This window comes from Ranitomeya variabilis, chromosome 2 (genome assembly GCF_051348905.1).
Source record: "Ranitomeya variabilis isolate aRanVar5 chromosome 2, aRanVar5.hap1, whole genome shotgun sequence".
Taxonomy (NCBI): domain Eukaryota; kingdom Metazoa; phylum Chordata; class Amphibia; order Anura; family Dendrobatidae; genus Ranitomeya; species Ranitomeya variabilis.
In genome coordinates, this window is record NC_135233.1 from 464,273,678 (window position 1) to 464,294,905 (window position 21,228).

The 21,228-nt window shown below is 46.7% G+C and overlaps 3 protein-coding genes across 4 annotated transcripts in view; 1 reads left to right on the plus strand and 2 right to left on the minus strand.

Annotated features, from left to right (window-relative positions):
- The window catches only part of WDR74 (WD repeat domain 74), a 38,319-nt gene extending 24,768 nt beyond the window's left edge, over positions 1-13,551 (minus strand). The window contains exon 1 of the mRNA XM_077287547.1: positions 13,427-13,551. Within this exon, the coding sequence (XP_077143662.1) occupies positions 13,427-13,436 (10 nt within the window). The 5' untranslated portion in view covers positions 13,437-13,551. The remainder of the gene's footprint in view (positions 1-13,426) is intronic.
- Positions 13,552-13,654: 103 nt separating this feature from the next.
- Positions 13,655-16,174, plus strand: TMEM223 (transmembrane protein 223). Its single transcript, XM_077287548.1, has 2 exons — positions 13,655-14,045; positions 15,833-16,174. The coding sequence occupies exons 1-2, from the start codon at positions 13,718-13,720 to the stop codon at positions 16,123-16,125; spliced, it is 621 nt and encodes a 206-aa protein (XP_077143663.1). The 5' UTR covers positions 13,655-13,717; the 3' UTR covers positions 16,126-16,174.
- Positions 16,175-16,212: 38 nt separating this feature from the next.
- The window catches only part of TAF6L (TATA-box binding protein associated factor 6 like), a 29,368-nt gene continuing 24,352 nt past the window's right edge, over positions 16,213-21,228 (minus strand). For both annotated transcript variants that reach the window (XM_077287545.1, XM_077287544.1), the window contains exon 11: positions 16,213-17,568. In XM_077287545.1, coding sequence (XP_077143660.1) covers positions 16,954-17,568 — 615 coding nt within the window. In that variant the 3' untranslated portion in view covers positions 16,213-16,953. The remainder of the gene's footprint in view (positions 17,569-21,228) is intronic.

A 21,228-nucleotide genomic window follows, 5' to 3' on the forward strand; every position in this document is an offset into this window, starting at 1 on the left:
ACCTCTGTCATGATCTCAATGGCAAGAGATCATAGCATCAGCATATATAGGAACTAGCTCTTGGAAGATGGAAACTGAGCTGACCATGAACTAAACCTAACGCACAACTAGCAGTGGCCGGGTAGCATGCCTACGTTGATTCTAGATGCCCAGCACCAGCCGGAGGACTAAATAAAGCTAGCAGAGGAAAATATTAGTCCTAGCTCACCTCTAGAGAAATACCCCGAAAGGAGACAGAGGCCCCCCACATGTATTGGCGGTGAATCAAGATGAAATAACAAACGTAGTATGAAAATAGGTTTAGCAAATTTGAGGTCCACTTACTACATAGCAGAAGACAGAAAGGACACTTTCATGGTCAGCTAAAAACCCTATCAAAACACCATCCAGAAATTACTTTAAAACTCTGGCATTAACTCATAACACCAGAGTGGCAATTCCTGTTCACAAGAGCTTTCCAGACACAGTAACGAAACTACAGCTGTGAACTGGAACAAAAATGCAAAAACAAACATGGACAAGAGTCCAACTTATCTAGTAGTTGTCTAGGAGCAGGAACAAGCACAGAGAGGCTTCTGATAACATTGTTGACCGGCAAGCAACTAACAGAGCAGCAAGGTTATATAGCGACTCCCACATCTTGATGGGAACAGGTGAACAGAGAAGATGAAGACACCAGTTCAATTCCACCAGTAGCCACCGGGGGAGCCCAGAATCCAAATTCACAACAGTACCCCCCCCTCAAGGAGGGGGCACCGAACCCTCACCCGAACCACCAGGGCGATCAGGATGGGCCCTATGAAAGGCACGAACCAGATCAGAGGCATGAACATCAGATGCATTCACCCAAGAATTATCCTCCTGGCCGTATCCCTTCCACTTGACCAGATACTGGAGTCTCCGTCTGGAAACACGAGAGTCTAAGATTTTCTCCACAACGTACTCCAACTCACCCTCAACCAACACCGGAGCAGGAGGCTCAACGGAAGGCACAACCGGTACCTCATACCTGCGCAATAATGACCGATGAAAAACGTTATGAATAGAAAAGGATGCAGGGAGGTCCAAACGGAAGGAAACAGGGTTAAGAATCTCCAATATCTTATACGGGCCGATGAACCGAGGCTTAAACTTAGGAGAAGAGACCCTCATAGGGACAAAACGAGAAGACAACCACACCAAGTCCCCAACATGAAGACGAGGACCAACACGACGACGGCGGTTAGCAAAAAGCTGAGTCTTCTCCTGGGACAACCTCAAATTGTCCACCACCTGCCCCCAGATCTGATGCAATCTCTCCACCACAGCATCCACTCCAGGACAATCCGAAGATTCCACATGACCAGAGGAAAATCGAGGATGAAACCCCGAATTACAGAAAAACGGGGACACCAAAGTGGCAGAGCTGGCCCGATTATTGAGAGCGAACTCCGCCAATGGCAAAAAAGCAACCCAATCATCCTGGTCAGCAGACACAAAACACCTCAGATATGTCTCCAGGGTCTGATTAATCCGCTCAGTCTGGCCATTCGTCTGAGGATGGAAAGCGGACGAAAAAGATAAATCTATGCCCATCCTAGCACAGAATGCCCGCCAAAATCTAGACACGAATTGGGTCCCTCTGTCAGAAACGATATTCTCAGGAATACCATGCAAACGAACAACATTTTGAAAAAACAGAGGAACCAACTCGGAAGAAGAAGGCAACTTGGGCAGAGGAACCAAATGGACCATCTTAGAGAAACGGTCACACACCACCCAGATGACAGACATCTTCTGAGAAACAGGCAGATCTGAAATAAAATCCATCGAGATGTGCGTCCAAGGCCTCTTAGGAATAGGCAAGGGCAACAACAATCCACTAGCCCGAGAACAACAAGGCTTGGCCCGAGCACAAACGTCACAAGACTGCACAAAGCCTCGCACATCTCGTGACAGGGAAGGCCACCAGAAGGACCTTGCCACCAAATCCCTGGTACCAAAAATGCCAGGATGACCTGCCAACGCAGAAGAATGAACCTCAGAGATGACTCTACTGGTCCAATCATCAGGAACAAACAGTTTATCAGGTGGGCAACGATCAGGTCTATCCGCCTGAAACTCCTGCAAGGCCCGCCGCAGGTCTGGAGAAACGGCTGACAATACCACTCCATCCTTAAGGATACCTGTGGGCTCAGAGTTACCAGGCGAGTCAGGCTCAAAACTCCTAGAAAGGGCATCCGCCTTAACATTCTTAGAACCCGGTAGGTATGACACCACAAAATTAAACCGAGAGAAAAATAATGACCAGCGCGCCTGTCTAGGATTCAGGCGCCTGGCAGTCTCAAGATAAACCAAATTTTTGTGGTCAGTCAATACCACCACCTGATGTCTGGCCCCCTCAAGCCAATGGCGCCACTCCTCAAAAGCCCACTTCATGGCCAAAAGCTCCCGATTCCCAACATCATAATTCCGCTCAGCGGGCGAAAATTTACGGGAAAAGAAGGCACAAGGCCTCATCACGGAGCAGTCAGAACTTTTCTGCGACAACACTGCCCCAGCTCCGATCTCAGAAGCGTCGACCTCAACCTGAAAAGGTAGAGCAACATCAGGCTGACGCAACACAGGGGCAGAGGAAAAACGGCGCTTAAGCTCCCGAAAGGCCTCCACAGCACCAGGGGACCAATCAGCAACATCAGCACCCTTCTTAGTCAAATCGGTCAATGGCTTAGCAATATCCGAAAAACCAGCAATAAATCGACGATAAAAGTTAGCAAAGCCCAAAAATTTCTGAAGACTCTTAAGAGAAGAGGGCTGCGTCCAATCACAAATAGCTTGAACCTTGACAGGATCCATTTCAATGGAAGAGGGGGAAAAAATATATCCCAAAAAGGAAATCCTCTGTACCCCAAAAACACACTTAGAACCCTTCACACACAAAGAATTAGACCGCAAAACCTGAAAAACCCTCCTGACTTGCTGGACATGAGAGTCCCAGTCATCCGAAAAAATCAGAATATCATCCAGATACACAATCATAAATTTATCCAAATAATCGCGAAAAATATCATGCATAAAGGACTGGAAAACTGACGGAGCATTTGAAAGACCAAAAGGCATCACTAAATACTCAAAGTGGCCCTCGGGCGTATTAAATGCGGTTTTCCACTCATCCCCCTGCCTGATTCGCACCAAATTATACGCCCCACGAAGGTCAATCTTAGAGAACCACTTGGCTCCCTTTATGCGAGCAAACAAATCAGTCAGCAACGGCAATGGGTATTGATATTTAACAGTGATTTTATTCAAAAGCCGATAATCAATACATGGTCTCAAAGAGCCGTCTTTTTTTGACACGAAGAAAAAACCGGCTCCTAAGGGAGATGACGATGGACGAATATGTCCCTTTTCCAAGGACTCCTTTATATATTCACGCATAGCAGCATGTTCAGGCACAGACAGATTAAATAAACGACCCTTTGGGTATTTACTACCCGGGATTAAATCTATGGCACAATCGCACTCTCGGTGCGGAGGTAACGAACCAAGCTTGGATTCTTCAAAGACGTCACGATAGTCAGACAGGAACTCAGGAATTTCAGAGGGAATAGATGATGAAATGGAAACCACAGGTACATCCCCATGAGCCCCCTTACATCCCCAGCTCAACACAGACATAGCTTTCCAGTCGAGGACTGGGTTGTGAGATTGCAGCCAAGGCAATCCTAGCACCAAATCATCATGTAGATTATACAGCACCAGAAAGCGAATAATCTCCTGGTGATCCGGATTAATACGCATAGTTACTTGTGTCCAGTATTGTGGTTTATTATTAGCCAATGGGGTGGAGTCAATCCCCTTCAGAGGAATAGGAGTCTCCAAAGGCTCTAAATCATACCCACAGCGTTTGGCAAAGGACCAATCCATAAGACTCAAAGCGGCGCCAGAGTCGACATAGGCGTCCGTGGTAATAGATGACAAAGAGCAAATCAGGGTCACAGATAGAATAAACTTAGACGGTAAGGTGCAAATGGAAACAGATTTACCAAGCTTTTTAGTGCGCTTAGAGCATGCTGATATAACATGAGTAGAATCACCACAATAGAAACACAACCCATTTTTCCGTCTAAAATTCTGCCGCTCGCTTCGGGACAGAATTCTATCACACTGCATACTCTCTGGCGATTTCTCAGTGGACACCGCCAGATGGTGCACTGGTTTGCGCTCCCGCAAACGCCTATCGATCTGAATAGCCATTGTCATGGACTCATTCAGACCCGCAGGCACAGGGAACCCCACCATAACATCCTTAATGGCATCAGAGAGACCCTCTCTGAAAGTCGCCGCCAGGGCGCACTCATTCCACTGAGTAAGCACAGACCATTTACGGAATCTTTGGCAGTAAATTTCCGCTTCATCTTGCCCCTGAGATAGGGACATCAAAGTTTTTTCTGCCTGAAGCTCCAAATGAGGTTCGTCATAAAGCAACCCCAAGGCCAGAAAAAACGCATCCACATTGAGCAACGCAGGATCCCCTGGTGTCAATGAAAAAGCCCAGTCTTGAGGGTCGCCCCGGAGCAAGGAAATCACAATCCTGACCTGCTGTGCAGGATCTCCGGCAGAGCGAGATTTCAGGGACAAAAATAATTTGCAATTATTTCGAAAATTCTGAAACCCAGATCTATTCCCCGAGAAAAATTCCGGCAAAGGAATTCTCGGCTCAGATACAGGTGCATGACAAACAAAATCTTGCAAATTTTGTACCTTCGTGGCGAGATTATTCAAACCTGCAGTTACACTCTGAAGATCCATTGCAAACAGGTGAACACAGAGCCATTCAAAGGAGAGAAAAAAAAAAAAAAAAAAAAAAAATTTCAGCAGACTACTTATTTCTCTCCTTTCTCAGCCAAGGATTTTAACCCTTTAGTGGGCCGGTCAAACTGTCATGATCTCAATGGCAAGAGATCATAGCATCAGCATATATAGGAACTAGCTCTTGGAAGATGGAAACTGAGCTGACCATGAACTAAACCTAACGCACAACTAGCAGTGGCCGGGTAGCATGCCTACGTTGATTCTAGATGCCCAGCACCAGCCGGAGGACTAAATAAAGCTAGCAGAGGAAAATATTAGTCCTAGCTCACCTCTAGAGAAATACCCCGAAAGGAGACAGAGGCCCCCCACATGTATTGGCGGTGAATCAAGATGAAATAACAAACGTAGTATGAAAATAGGTTTAGCAAATTTGAGGTCCACTTACTACATAGCAGAAGACAGAAAGGACACTTTCATGGTCAGCTAAAAACCCTATCAAAACACCATCCAGAAATTACTTTAAAACTCTGGCATTAACTCATAACACCAGAGTGGCAATTCCTGTTCACAAGAGCTTTCCAGACACAGTAACGAAACTACAGCTGTGAACTGGAACAAAAATGCAAAAACAAACATGGACAAGAGTCCAACTTATCTAGTAGTTGTCTAGGAGCAGGAACAAGCACAGAGAGGCTTCTGATAACATTGTTGACCGGCAAGCAACTAACAGAGCAGCAAGGTTATATAGCGACTCCCACATCTTGATGGGAACAGGTGAACAGAGAAGATGAAGACACCAGTTCAATTCCACCAGTAGCCACCGGGGGAGCCCAGAATCCAAATTCACAACAAACCTCCTTCCCTCAGAAAGAGCAATGAAGATGGGTCGTGACTAGGTCTTCCAGCATGACAATGACCCGAAGCACACAGCCAGGGCAACTAAGGAATGGCTCCATAAGAAGCATTTCAAGAGCCTAGAGTGGCCTAGCCAGTCTCCAGACCTGAGCCCAATAGGAAATCTTATTTTTCCCAAATGTAGCGCAAATGTAGGAAACCTTGATTATAATGGAAACAAAATGGGCACCAAACTGAAGCAAAATCAAGGGAATATCAGCAAAATGCATCCACCTGTTTTGAAAATCGAGGCAAAAAAAAATGAATAAAGTGGTAGGGTTCATGCACATGTCTGTATTTTTGGTCTAAGTGCGATCTGACAAAACATTGGATCACACATAGACTAAAGTTATTCTATGGGGTTGTAAAAATTTCAGATTTTCCCCTCGGACTGAGCCGATCTGAGGAAAAATTGCTGCATATCCTGTGTACAGCAGCCCCATAGACTATCATTGCCATGAGTGTTATCTGTGAAATACACGGCTAGCACTCATACGCAAAAAACATTACTCAGAATAAGCCCTTAGGGCCAGAAGCCAAACCACAAACCCCATTTGCAGAAACGTGTTTCAGGGTGTTTGCCCCTCATCAGTGCAGAGCACAAGAACTGGTTTCGCTATGTGAGAGTGCTGTGTAAAACAGCAAACTTGTACCCTAAAATTGATGTCTGAATGAGGCAAGGCGTGTCTGGATCTATTTCTCCCGGTGCTACCATTTATACTACTTCTTGCCTGTAATTAGGGCCACTTTTTTGCTTACAGCACCATTTAACCCCTTAACGACCGCCGATACGCCTTTTAACGGCGGCCGCTAAGGGTACTTAATCCACAGCGCCGTTAATTAACGGCGCTGTGGAAAAAGTGAATAGCGCCCCCCAGAGTCGGATTTTCTCTGGGGTCTCGGTTGCCGAGGGTAGCCGAGACCCCAGAGAACATGATTCGGGGGGTTTTTACCGACCCCCGAGTTGCGATCGCCGGTAATTAACCGTTTACCGGCGGTCGCAACAAAAAAAAAAAAAACGCGATGTGCCGTTTAATTTCTCTGTCCTCCGATGTGATCGCACATTGGGGGACAGAGAAATGTGGTCCCCGATGGCCCCCAATAGCCCCCCAATACTTACCTACCTCCCCCGGTGCTCCTCGTGTCTCCCCATGGGCGCCGCCATCTTTTTTCCGGGAAAAAATGGCGGGCGCACGCGCAGTACGCCCGCCGCCCGGCACCCGGATGTTCTTTGGGGTCTCGGCTGCCGGGGGTAGCCGAGACCCCAAAGAACATGATCGGGGTCGATTTGCACCGACCCCTGCTTTGCGATCGCCGGTAATTAACAGTTTACCGGCGACCGCAAAAAAAAAAAAAAAAAAAAAGCGATCAGTTATTTCTCTGTCCTCTGATGTGATCGCACATCAGAGGACAGAGAAATAGGGGGATTCGGGGACCCTATCATACTCACCCGGGGTCCCTGGGTCCTCTTCTGTCTTCTCCTGCCAGCCGGCTTTTTCATCATGGCGGGCGCATGCGCAGTGCGCCCGCCATCTGCTGCCATCTGCCGGCCGGCAGGAGAAGACAAGTTGGGGCTAAAATTAGGGTTAGGGTTAGGGTTAGGGTTAGAGTTAGGGTTAGGGTTGGGGCTAAATTTAGGGTTAGGGTTAGGGCTAGGGTTAGGGTTAGGCTACTTTCACACTAGCGTTTTTTGGCTTCCGTCGCAATGCGTCGTTGGAGAAAAAACGCATCCTGCAAAAGTGCTTGCAGGATGCGTTTTTTCTCCATTGGCTTGCATTAGCGACGCATTGCGACGGATTGCCACATGTCGCATCCGTCGTGCGACGGATGCGTCGTGCTTCGGCAGACCGTCGACACAAAAAAAACTACATGTAACTTTTTTGTGCGACGTGTCCTACATATTTCAGTGCCACGTGCCACGTATTTAAGTGACACGTGCCACGTATCAAAGTGCCACGTGCCACATATTTCAGTGCCACGTATCAAAGTGCCACGTGCCACGTATCAAAGTGCCACGTGCCACGTATCAAAGTGCCACGTGCCACGTATCAAAGTGCCACGTGCCACGTATCAAAGTGCCACGTGCCACATATTTCAGTGCCACGTGCCACGTATCAAAGTGCCACGTGCCACGTATAAAAGTGCCACGTGCCACGTATCAAAGTGCCACGTGCCACGTATCAAAGTGCCACGTGCCACGTATCAAAGTGCCACGTGCCACATATTTCAGTGCCACGTGCCACGTATCAAAGTGCCACGTGCCACGTATCAAAGTGCCACGTGCCACATCTTTCAGTGCCACGTGCCACATATTTAAGTGACACGTGCCACGTATCAAAGTGCCACGTATCACGTATTTCAGTGCCACGTATTTAAGTGACACGTATCACGTATAAGTGCCACGTGTCACGTATTTAATTGCCACATATTTAAGTGCCACGTATCAAGGTTTTCCATGGAGAACAGACACATCCAGAGATATGTCTGCTCTCCACGGCTGCAGCAACACACTGACAGGAGCCATAGTTCCTGTCGGTGTGTCACTGCGCATGCGCGAGCGAGTTTACCGGCGGTCATTGACCCCGGCACTCTCGCTTAACGGCAGTGCTGCGTGGGAAAGTTCAACGCAGCTGTACTGCTGTTAACCGAGACGCCGGAGTCATTGAACTCCGGAACAGTACGCGATACACTGCTAGGAGCTTCGCTCCTGGCAGTGTATCGCCGGAGAGCAGCCGATCGGCGTGGGACACTCGTTTTATGGATTCTGCGGACAGGGAGTATGAATTTGGTTTATTATTTTTGGATTTTTTCCTGGAGGATCGAGGGCTTCGCCTACAAGTGTGCTGTTGGTGAGTATATACTCTGTGTTATATGTTGTATGTACTGTGTGTCATGTATGTGTATTGTGTGTAGGTGTTTTGTGTAACTTTACAATTGTGCTAAGTCGCCGGACACAGGGACAACTCTCCCATCCTAATACCGGATGGGAGTAGTAGTCCCATACGGCGACTTAGCACAATGGTGGCACTAGCGTCGCATGGGGACACACACACGCACACACACGCACACACACGCACACACACACACAGAAGGACTCCATGCTGCTTCACTGGGGGGCGGGGGCTTCCCTCTTCCTGTCCGACGTCACGTCCGGTCCTGGGTGTCAACCCCTCCGTACAAAGACGCCGACACCCAGGACAAAGGCGCTGTGTGTGGAAGGTAATATGGGGCCCTAGGGGGATACGCAGACACGCCGCTGCGTAAAGAATTGACATGTCAATTCTTTTTACGCCGGCGTGTTTGCAGACAAAAGCGCCGCGTTTTTTTGCGGTGTGTCTGAACGGCAAAGTGAATTTCTCATTCACTTTGCCGGCAGACGAAAATGACATTGCGCATTTTTGAAAAGCGCCCGCAAAATAGCGCTCAAAAATGCGCTATGTCTGAAAGTAGCCTAAGGCTTCTTTCACACTTGCGTCGGTACGGGGCGGTCGCAATGCGTCGGCCCGATGTACCGACGCACGTTGTGAAAATTGTGCACAACGTGGGCAGCGGATGCAGTTTTTCAACGCATCCGCTGCCCAGTCTATGTCCTGGGGAGGAGGGGGCAGAGTTACGGCCACGCATCCGCGGAAATGGCGGACGCGACGTACAAAAAAAAGGTTACATTGAACTTTTTTTGTGACGACGGGGGCTAAAGTTATGGTTAGGGTTGGGGCTAAAGTTAGGGTTGGGGCTAAAGTTAGGGTTAGAGTTGGGATTAGGGTTAGGGTTTGGATTAGGGTTGGGATTAGTGTTACGTTTGGGATTAGGGTTGGGATTAGGGTTAGGGTTGGGATTAGGGTTAGGGGTGTGTTGGATTTAGGGTTTTGATTAGGGTTATGGTTAGGGTTGAGATTAGGGCTGTTTTGGGGTTAGGGTTGTGATTATCGTTAGGGTTGTGATTAGGATTATGGATCGGGTTGAGATTAGGGTTAGGGCTGTGTTGGGGTTAGGGTTGGAGTTAGAATTGGGGGGTTTCCACTGTTTAGGTACATCAGGGGGTCTCCAAACACGACAGCCAATTTTGCGCTAAAAAAGTCAAATGGTACTCCCTCCCTTCTGAGCTCTGCCGTGCGCCCAAACAGTGGTTTACCCCCACATATGGGGCATCAGCGTACTCGGGATAAATTGGACAACAACTTTTGGGGTCCAATTTCTCCTGTTACCCTTGTGAAAATAAAAACTTGGGGGCTAAAAATCTTTTTTGTTGGAAAAAAATATATTTTTTTATTTTCACTACTCTGCATTATAAATTTCTGTGAAGCACTTGAGCTTTCAAAGTTCTCACCACATATCTAGATAAGTTCCTTAGGGGGTCTAGTTTCCAAAATTTGGTCACTTGTGGGGGTTTCTACTGTTTAGGTACATTAGGGGTCTGCAAACGCAACATAACGCCCGCAGACAATTCTATCAAAGTCTGCATTGCAAAATGGCGCTCCTTCCCTTCCGAGCTCTGCCGTGCGCCCAAACAGTGGTTTACCCCCACATATGGGGTACCAGCATACTCAGGACAAATTGGACAACAACTTTTGGGGTCCAATTTCTCTTGTTACCCTTGTGAAAATAAAAATTTGGGGGCTAAAAAAATATTTTTTGTGGGAAAAAAAATATTTTTTATTTTCACTACTCTGCATTATAAACTTCTGTGAAGCACTTGGGCATTCAAAGTTCTCACCACATATCTAGATAAGTTCCTTGGGGGGTCTATTTTCCAAAATGGGGTCACTTGTTGGGGGTTTCTACTGTTTTGTTACATTAGGGGTCTGCAAAGGCAACATAACGCCCGCAGACAATTCTATCAAAGTCTACATTCCAAAATGGCACTCCTTCCCTTCCGAGCTCTGCCATGCGCCCAAACAGTGGTTTACCCCCACATATGGGGTACCAGCATACTCAGGACAAATTGGACAACAACTTTTGGGGTCCAATTTCTCTTGTTACCCTTGTGAAAATAAAAACTTGGGGGCTAAAAAATCTTTATTGTTAAAAAATATATATTTTTTATTTTCACGACTCTGCATTATAAACTTCTGTGATGCACTTGGGCATTCAAAGTTCTCACTACACATCTAGATAAGTTCCATGGGGGGTCTAGTTTCCAAAATGGGGTCACTTTTGGGGGGTTTCTGCTGTTTAGGCACATCAGGGGCTCTCCAAACGCGACATGGCGTCCGATCTCAATTCCAGTCAATTTTGCATTGAAAAGTCAAATGGCGCTCCTTTGCTTCCGAGCTCAGCCATGCGCCCAAACAGTGGTTTACCCCCACATATGGGGTGTCGGCGTACTCAAGACAAATTGTACAACAGCTTCTGGGGTCCATTTTCTCCTGTTACCCTTGGTAAAATAAAAATTTGGAGGCAAAAAGATCATTTTTGTAGAAAAAATGCGATTTTTTTATTTTCACGGCTCTACGTTATAAACTTCTGTGAAGCACCTGGGGGTTTAAAGTGCTCACCACACATCTAGATAAGTTCCTTAAGGGGTCTAGTTTCCAAAATGGTGTCATATGTGGGGGGTCTCTACTGTTTAGGCACATCAGCGGCTCTCCAAACGTGACATGGCGTCCGATCTCAATTCCAGCCAATTCTACATTGAAAAAGTAAAACGACACTCCTTCTCTTCCAAGCTCTGCGGTGCGCCCAAACAGTGGTTTACCCCCATATATGGGGTATCGACGTACTCAGGAGAAATTGCACAACAACTTTTGTGGTCTAATTTCTCCTGTTACCCTTGTGAAAATAAAAATTTGGGGGCAAAAAGATCATTTTTGTAGAAAAAATGAAATTTTTTATTTTCACGGCTCTACGTTATAAACTTCTGTGAAGCACTTGGGGGTTCAAAATGCTCACCACACATCTAGATAAGTTCCTTGGGGGGTCTAGTTTCCAAAATGGTATCACTTGTGGGGGGTTTCCACTGTTTAGGCACATCAGGGACTCTCCAAACGCGACATGGCATCCGATCTCAATTCCAGCCAATTCTGCATTGAAAAAGTCAAACGGTGCTCCTTCACTTCCAAGCTCTGCGGTGCGCCCAAACAGTGGTTTACCTCCACATATGGGGTATCGACGTACTCAGGAGAAATTGCACAACAACTTTTGTGGTCTAATTTCTCCTGTTACCCTTGTGAAAATAAAAATTTGGGGGCAAAAAGATCATTTTTGTAGAAAAAATGAGATTTTTTATTTTCACGGCTCTACGTTATAAACTTCTGTGAAGCACTTGGGGGTTCAAAGTGCTCACCACACATCTAGATAAGTTCCTTGGGGGGTCTAGTTTCCAAAATGGTATCACTTGTGGGGGGTTTCCACTGGTTAGGCACATCAGGGACTCTCCAAACGCGACATGGCATCCGATCTCAATTCCAGCCAATTCTGCATTGAAAAAGTCAAACGGTGCTCCTTCACTTCCAAGCTCTGCGGTGCGCCCAAACAGTGGTTTACCTCCACATATGGGGTATCGACGTACTCAGGAGAAATTGCACAACAACTTTTGTGGTCTAATTTCTCCTGTTACCCTTGTGAAAATAAGAATTTGTGGGCGAAAAAATCATTTTTGTGAAAACAAATGCGATTTTTTATTTTCACGGCTCTACGTTATAAACTTCTGTGAAGCACTTGGGGGTTCAAAGTGCTCACCACACATCTAGATAAGTTCCTTGGGGGGTCTAGTTTCCAAAATGGTGTCACTTGTGGGGGGTTTCCACTGTTTAGGCACATTAGGGGCTCTCCAAACGCGACATGGCGTCCGATCTCAATTCCAGCCAATTCTGCATTGAAACAGTCAAACGGTGCTCCTTCACTTCCAAGCTCTGCGGTGCGCCCAAACAGTGGTTTACCTCCACATATGGGGTATCGGCGTACTCAGGAAAAATTGCACAACAAAATTTGTGGTTAAATTTCTGTTTTTACACTTGTGAAAATTAAAAAAAATGGTTCTGAAGTAAAATGTTTGCAAAAAAAAGTAAAATGTTAATTTTTTTCTTCCTCATTGTTTTAGTTCCTGTGAAGTACGTAAAGGGTTAATAAACTTCTTGAATGTGGTTTTGAGCAGCTTGAGGGGTGCAGTTTTTAGAATGGTGTCACACTTGGTTATTTTCTATCATATAGACCCCTCAAAATCACTTCAAAGGTGATGTGGTCCCTAAAAAAAACATGGTGTTGTAAAAATGAGAAATTGCTGGTCAACTTTTAACCCTTATAACTCCCTAACAAAAAAAAAAATTGTTTCCAAAATTGTGCTGATGTAAAGTAGACATGTGAGAAATGTTATTTATTAACTATTTTTTGTGACATATCTCTCTGATTTAAGGGCATAAAAATACAAAGTTTGAAAATTGCAAAATTTTAAAAATTTTCGCCATATTTCCATTTTTTTCATAAATAATCGCAAGTAATATCGAAGAAATGTTACCACTAACTTGAAGTACAACATGTCACGAAAAAACAATCTCAGAATCAGCGGGATCCGATAAAGCGTTCCAGAGTTATAACCTCATAAAGTGACACTGGTCAGAATTGTAAAAATTGGCTCGGTCATTAAGTACCAAATTGGCTCTGTCACTAAGGGGTTAATATGGTGACTTCTTGCCTGGAGCATTTTGCCTGGCTCTCTGACACAGTATGTATACAGGTATGGAGGAGGCCCAGCTATGTTTTGCTTTCAGGGTTTATGTGGTGGAAGACATGTCCCTGTAACCTCTCCTCATTCCCTTAGGACGGACCAGTGACCAGGCTTCACATTCCACCTCCAATTCAGTAAGAACTGAAGAGCAATTCAGATCAGGCGTCTAATCTTGGCGCACCCTCATGGGTGACGCCATCTTTCTACTCCCGGCCCACACTCATGGGTGACGCCATCTTTCTGCTCTCAGCCTCAGTTGCGCTTCTGCGCACGCGCTAGAAGTGATCCCGCCCTGGTGGAGACGTCATCACTTCGCGCCTCCGGGGTCAGCGTTTCTCAGGGAGGGGGTGGGATGATAGAATTGGCATGGGTCTCCTGCGGTTGCTAGGAGACGTTCGCTCCTTCTTGGTACACCGATCCCGAGCCGTTCTTCCCACTCGTTCTTTCCAGGCAGACCCGGTGCCCCGAGATGTGCTGCTGTTCCAGCACCAGAGGCCGCGCTTCTTCCCGCTGCTCGGCTTCTTCTGTGCGGCTCAGGCCGGCTTCTGGGCTTACTTGGCTCATTTCGGTTACACATCACTGCGGGACATAAAGCCGAAGAATGACTCCGGGGAGGAGAAGGACGTGAAAGGAGGAAGGAACATGGGCTCCCCCTTGTGGAGGACGGTATTCACTGCCGGCTGCTTGTCTGTGGGTAGGTGGCTGTGACCTCCAGGGAGGCGAGGGCAGAGCCTGGGGAGGAGAGGACCTGCTGTCATCTGAGGCTGCGCTGAGCTGCACTGGACTTAAAGGGGTCCCATAGCATCAACAAACTGTGCTTTACTCACCCTCCCCTGGTTCACTGCTGCTCTCAGTGTCTGTAATTGTCTGCAGCGCTTATGTCCTGTTGTTGGCGCTGCAGCCACTCACTGAGCTCATCAGCTTTCACCATCAACTTGGGCAAAGCCGCTGAGTTCAGTGATTATCTGCAGCGCTTGCAACAGGACATCAGCGCTGCTGACAATAACAGACATCCGGAGCAGCGCAGGACCAGGGGAGGATAACTAAAGCTCAGCTTGCAGATTTTTTTTTTTTTTATAAAAAAAACTAACAAATTGCAGGATTGGTGGGGGAGAGTGGTTTCCCCCCCAAAAAACCTTTTTATTGTGGTTTCTCATAGCAAAGAAGCAGGTTTGAATTTTTGGGGGAGTGAGAGAGATTGATTTTCCAGTTCCAAAGTTTGGGTTGAGATTTGATTTCTATGGAGGTCAAATTCTGGTACTCGAACCAAACTTTGGATGAACCCAAACTTCATCCCTAACCTAGGTCTCGTGTCCCTTCCTAAAACACAATCCGAGTCTGGTCAGTGTCAGTTGTCACCATCAGAGTTTGGAGCTCCATCAGTTTTTCTCAGAGGAGAAGCTTTAGTTTATTTTCCCAGTGAATGTGATCCGAGTGCAGTCTAATTAAAAAAAAAAATGTTCTCACTGGCCCATAGACTTGCACGACCAATTTTGTTCCGACACTCAGATGAACACTGGACAGGGCTTCGAAATTTGCATGTAACGTCCATTCTGCAAACAATCACGTACATGTGTAAGGCCCCGTTCACTATTATGGGCAGGAGTGCCAGCCGTGAAAAACATGGAAGGCACTCGTGTGCAAAAAAACTGCCATCTGAATGAGCCCTAACAGTCAGTGCTTCAGTTTGCATCATTAATGCACTGGATTATTTATTGCTAAATACACAGATGGAATGTCCGATCAGACTCGTGACCAGAACCGTATCCAGACTCCTAAGCTGAAAATGGGCAGGGATTTATAAACTATAGAATACAAGTCAGGCCTCGTTCAGACAATGTATGAGAAAATCAGACAAATTATTGTGATCAGAATGTGGTCCAAGTGTCAGACAATTTTCTCGTACTTGGAGAAGTAAATTAATAAAAAAAAGGAAAAATAAATTAAAAAAAAAATCTCCATTCTGACAGTCCTTGAAAATCGGACCGTACGCTTAAGTCATCCAAGTGCGGTTTAAATTTATTTTTTTTTTTTCAAAGACCCATTGACTTATCAATGCTAATTTTGATCCGACCCTCAGATCAAAATTTAACATGTCTCCCACTTTGCTCTGCAAACCACTCGATTCGGGAAAAAAAAAAAAATCAGACATGTGAACAGCCCCAAAGAGTATCTGAGAAAATCATAGATGGCCCTTGCACGCAAAAATCAGACTTCCGAATGAGGCCTTATATAGAATATCTTCCCAGAGAACTATATCAGTGTTTGTGGCCACCCGCCTGTCGATCTGACACCATGTTCAAAGAGACGGGTTCACTTTAAAGTGACATAAATCAGGTTTAGTGTCGGTATCTGAATGAATGAGATACAACTTGAACTGGACTTTCTCCCACAAACCTATGTATCATTCTGCTACCGCTCCGTGACATCGCCTGTGGGTCAGGCGGCGTTAATAAACTTTTGGTTTACTTCTCTTGCTAGGTTCCCTTGTGGTAATTGCCGGTCTGCTGTTCTCCCGCCGATCTGTGAATGCTGTGACTCTACATGCAGGAGGACAGAGAGTGACCATTGCCACAGCGGGAGTGTTTGGCCTTGGCTCGTCCTTCAACATCCCCTTGAGGCACGTGTCTTGCATGGCCCACCGCTCCGAGGTTCCAGCTATGATACCCTTGAAGGTTAAAGGTCGACCGCTGTACTACTTATTAGACAAGCAAGGACAGGTTTCCAACGCCAAGTTGTTTGATCTCACTGTGGGAGCCTATCGTACACTATGACCTTCACACATCTCCTGTATATATGTAGAAATAAACTTGTTAAAGCCCAGTGTCGTCTGTATGTGTGCAGGACGAGGAACAACAATAACAGCATTATCGCTCATTTTAATAATCAAAACCTAGTGCATATGTCATAACATTTACATCCAACAAACCAAATATTTGGACAAACATCACAAGGCACAAGTTTTAGATTCACAGCATCATCAGGACCTATGATGGTGTCAGTTCATGTCATTAGATTGGTATTTAAGCATAAATCAGCATTGGATATACAATCGAGTAATAGGAGTGATGTGAAGCAGTGACCACGATACAGTGTGACAGAGGTATGATCTCCCGCACCTGTAACAGCTGATCAGTGGGGGTGTTGGATGTAATACCATTGGACAAGTCATCAATATTGGCAGGGATCTATGGTACTTCAGATAAATGTGGGTCCCAAACGCTGGTACTGGCATCTCGAGAATCATGCTTGGCAATTTTCACAATTACAGGTGTAATAAAGAATGATTGTATGCCCGTCGGGTCTTTTCAACATAGATGTGGGTCACAATTACGGGACATGCATCTGTCAAACATTTATGGTGCATCCTGTGGGTATGCTATAATGTCCAACCTCTTTAAGATCATGTGTTTTAGTATTCATTCCAACACCCCACATATACAACCAACTGTATCTATTATATGGGCAGTACTGGAAGCTGGCAGTGCCAATCGCTTAGACATAACGAATAAGCTCAGGAGCACTCTAGGCTTCAAGATAGTAATTTACTGCACTGTTTAATGCAAAAGTCCATCTTGGTGAAACCCCAAGTACAATCTCCATCACAAAGGTAAATAAAGTGAAAGTTCTGCTTGCGCGCCCCTGCGTCCAGGCTTCGTCATTCTTCCAATCATTGGCAACTTTTGGGCATAGCGACTAGCTGTAGCCGTTGGGCCAGTGTGCAGCTGGAAGACACTCTGAAACCTCCGGCCATTACCCCCACGACCCGCTTGTCTACCTCCAATAAGGAAGGTGAAGCGTGGAGAACCACGTGGTGCAAGTCTACTCCTCTGAAATGCTTCTCTTACTCCTTGCCCCCTCTGTCCCTGCCGAGGGCGTGATGATGATGTTGGAGGTCGTTGAAGCTGTCGGCCTGGATTTGTTACTTCTTCCTCTCCATGAGCTGTCAGCTGTGGCATTTTCCTTGCCCCATCCACAGAACACTCCTTCTTAGGCTCTTGTTGGCCTCTAGAAATGGTTCCTGGTTGTGATGGCGTTCCTCCAGTGCCAAAGCGAACAGCTAAACTGTCTCCGAAAAAACAATACAGCTCATTGTACATCTCGAGTAGAGACACAGTGGGAGCAGGAGGCAACGTAGAATACGAGTCGTGGGGTGAGGGACTGGCGTCTTTCATGCAGTATCTCGCTTTCATCTTCAGAAGGCGTTCCACAGCCACCTAAGGGGTTGTAAAAAGTCAGTCATGCCTATATGTGACCTCTTATGTGCTCGGTCATGTTTGCATCACATTAATGGCCTCCATCTTATGTATAGGCTTGGAAAAACTCCCCACCCATACATTTCACAGACACTCATGGATGCCCAATAGAGGACTCCGTTACCCACTGGTTATAATGATTTATCGGATACATCATCTGAAGTATTTAACCAGATTCCATAGTATCCGACGAGCGATGAGGAACACCATTAAACATCCATTTAATCCATACATCCCCTTTAGGTTTCTGTTTAATACGTCATTAAAAATGTTTTGAAAAGTTTGTGATGCATTCATTCATTAAGTAGATACTATACAGTGGTGTCCATCACTCATGAAATCGTATAGTATCCGTTTAATAGATTTCATACTTCAATCTCAAGTATACTAACAAACTTGGCCAAAAGAGGGTGAAAAGAGGGATTTTTGTGTACTCACCGTAAAATCCTTTTCTCCGAGCCAATCATTGGGGGACACAGACCGTGGGTGTTATGCTGCTTGCCACTAGGAGGACACTAAGTGATACAAAGAAAGTTAGCTCCTCCCCTGCAGTATACACCCTCCTGCTGGCTCTCAGCTAACCAGTTCGGTGCAAAAAGCAGTAGGAGATCAGTAACAACATATTAGCTTACAGCATGTCATATTATATATGAGAGTATAGCATATCAGATTATAAAAAACAAGCATAAGCCAATACCAGGGTGGGAGCTGTGTCCCCCAATGACTGGCTTGGAGAAAAGGATTTTACGGTGAGTACACAAAAATCCCTCTTTCTCCTTCTCCTCATTGGGGGACACAGACCGTTGGACGTACCAAAGCAGTCCCTGGGTGGGGACAACATCAGATCAGGCCCTGTGTAAGGCCGGAGACACACTGGTGCGAGATACGTCCGAGTCTCGCTGGTTAAAAGCAAGCTGTGGCACCAGCACTCCGGAGTGGAGCGTGCAGCTGCATAGCAATACATGGAGCTGCACGCTCCGCTCCGGAGTGCAGGTGCCACAGCTTGCTTTTAACCAGCGAGACTCGGACGTATCTCGCACCAGTGTGTCTCCGGCCTAACCGCTACTTACAAGTGCGCCACCGCGGCCTGCAGAGTCCGCCTGCCCAGACTCACATCTGTGGAAGTCTGGGAATTATAATGCTTCAAGAATGCATGCGGACCGGACGAATCCGCAAGCTTGCAGGCGTGTCTTGTCGACGCCTGGTGCCTAGAACCCACGATAGACAGGGAGATAGGCTGACATCTAACACGGAAGGACTCCTGGATGGTGAAAGGAATACACAAGGCTAAATGGCGGATGAAGACGGCTAAACCCTTCCTGTAAACGTCAGGAAGCCTTCCTCTTACCGTCAGGAAGCCCAAGATACAGTGTCCAACCTTCGGAAGGACGCCGTCCTCGAGACGTACCTACTCAGAGCACTCGCTTCGTCCGGAATATTGGGAACTCGTTCCATTTTGTGGACTGGTGCCGAAAGAGATGAGGGAAGAACTATGCCCTCATAACAGTGGTAATACAATACCACCTTGGTAACAAGGGATGGGGATGGCCTGAGGACAACCTTGCCTTGAAGGAAATAAGGGAAAAAAGTCTGAAAGGACCCGTTAGCACCAAAGACTCGTCAGGATGAGGATATCGCCGAGAAAAAAGGGGCGACCTTCCCTAATAGAATAGATCCCAATGATCTAACGGTATGCGATAGGGAAGAACTACATGTGAAAACTTCCTGCGAGAAGGTCCCTACTTGCAGTTTTGTTGCAGAAAGGCAGAAAGCTACCAGCTCCGCAAGCAAACTGACGTGGTCAGTGCTGATTTCCGAGGATCACTTTCTACTTCTGAAAAGCTTTCGGAAGTAGTGGAAGGGGAGTTGTGGAAACTGGTACCACAGAAGAACCAGAGCATGCAGTGCGAACCACGAACTCGAGTACACAGGCGATCAGTCTGGACGCCATCCGAACTACAACTGGAGAGCTCCAGTGAAGGCAGGTCTGATGGAAGACTTCCGGGTGAAGTTCCCACTCATTTGAGGCGAAACCCTGACGGCTGAATATGTTCGCCGCCCAGAGTTATACTCCTGGGATATGTACTGCCGAGATCACCGAGTGATAAATCTCAGCCCATCTGAGAATGTGAGGTACCTCGGCCATGGTGCCTGAACGTGGGTACCTGCTAGATGATTGACGTATGGCACAGCCGTGGCATTGTCCAATTGAATTCAGATGGGTTGACCCGCCATAAGGCAGTGGACCTACTGTAGGACTACCTTTCGGATCTCCAGAGCAATGATCGGGAGAAGAGGACTGGCATTGGAAGTTACTAGTAACCATTGAACCGGGAGAAAGGCCCTGGATGAAGAAGGAGCTCAGAGACTATAGTCTGAAAGTCTGCTTGACTTGCTGAAAATGAGCGGAGCGAAGGAAACTGCTTCCTTTGTCGTCTCCATTTTTCCTCAGAACCCTCCCAGCAAATCGAATGAAATGAGGGGATGAGTGATCAATTGCGCGAGCTCCCTGTTGAAGGACCATGACCTTGTCTGGAGGGAGAATTACCACCCTTTTGGAAGAGTACCGGATCATCCTCAAAAAGGATATCTGCTGGGCTGGAAATGAGAAGTTGTCTAAGTCTAGCCACCAGCCCAGGTGAGAGGGTATCGCAAGTGATATAAACGACTTAGCGTAGTCCTGGAAGGGCAGGTAGACAGTCGGCCAAACAAGGCGGGACGACCACGCCTCTAGGGTGCAAGAGGAACAGGACAGCCGCCATGACCCTTGCGAACACTCTGGGTGCGGTAGCAAGGCCGAAGGACAAGGTCGTGACTTAAATGCTGTTCACGAATGGAAAAGCGAAGGAATTTTTTAACAGGGTAAGCATCCCGAATGTCGATTGATGCCAGAAACTGCACCTTTTACTGTTGAAGTAATGGCTGAGCGGAGGAACTCCATTCGAAGAAGAAGAACCTTGTGAAAGGTTGTCAGAAGTTTGAGGTCCGGGATTGGTCCTACTTCTCGTTCCCCTTTTTGGAACCAAGATCTCTTAGATCTAGACTGTCCTGGACAACCCTTTCCCTGCTGGTCGGGGCTGTAGGAAAGTACGATCCTTTGTTAGTCTCCTGCTCAAAAGATTTGATTGACCAGCTGTACTGTCTTCAGGAAAGGGTTACTGATGTGAATCAAAGTAGTTAAGGTCTCCAGCCAGGGGACCGTTGCTCTAGCAATCCATGTTGCGGCTAGGGAGGGTAGAGGGCTGGACCCGAAGCCGCAAAACGGAACAAACCGGATTTGCTATTTGACAGATCGTGGCATTTTTAATTTATGACACATCGGGCAGGGATACTGGTAGGTAAACAACAGGAGATTGTACCCGGTTAATCTGCCAAGTGGCAGAATGCGCGGCTGCTTCCAGCAGGTCATTGCAGAGTTAAAAATTAGGAACCCTCGATCCACCATCCTCTTAACAGGGAAGTGGAGAGGGATAATCCGCCTTCTTGCATCTTCTTTTAAATAGTGGTGATGCAGAGGGGGGTGCTCAGATGCCCGAAAAGGGTGCCTCTGTACATCCACAGAGTTCAGGTCTCCGGGTGGACAGGACGGGGTGTCTGGCGTTAGGCCTGGATGCAGAAGAG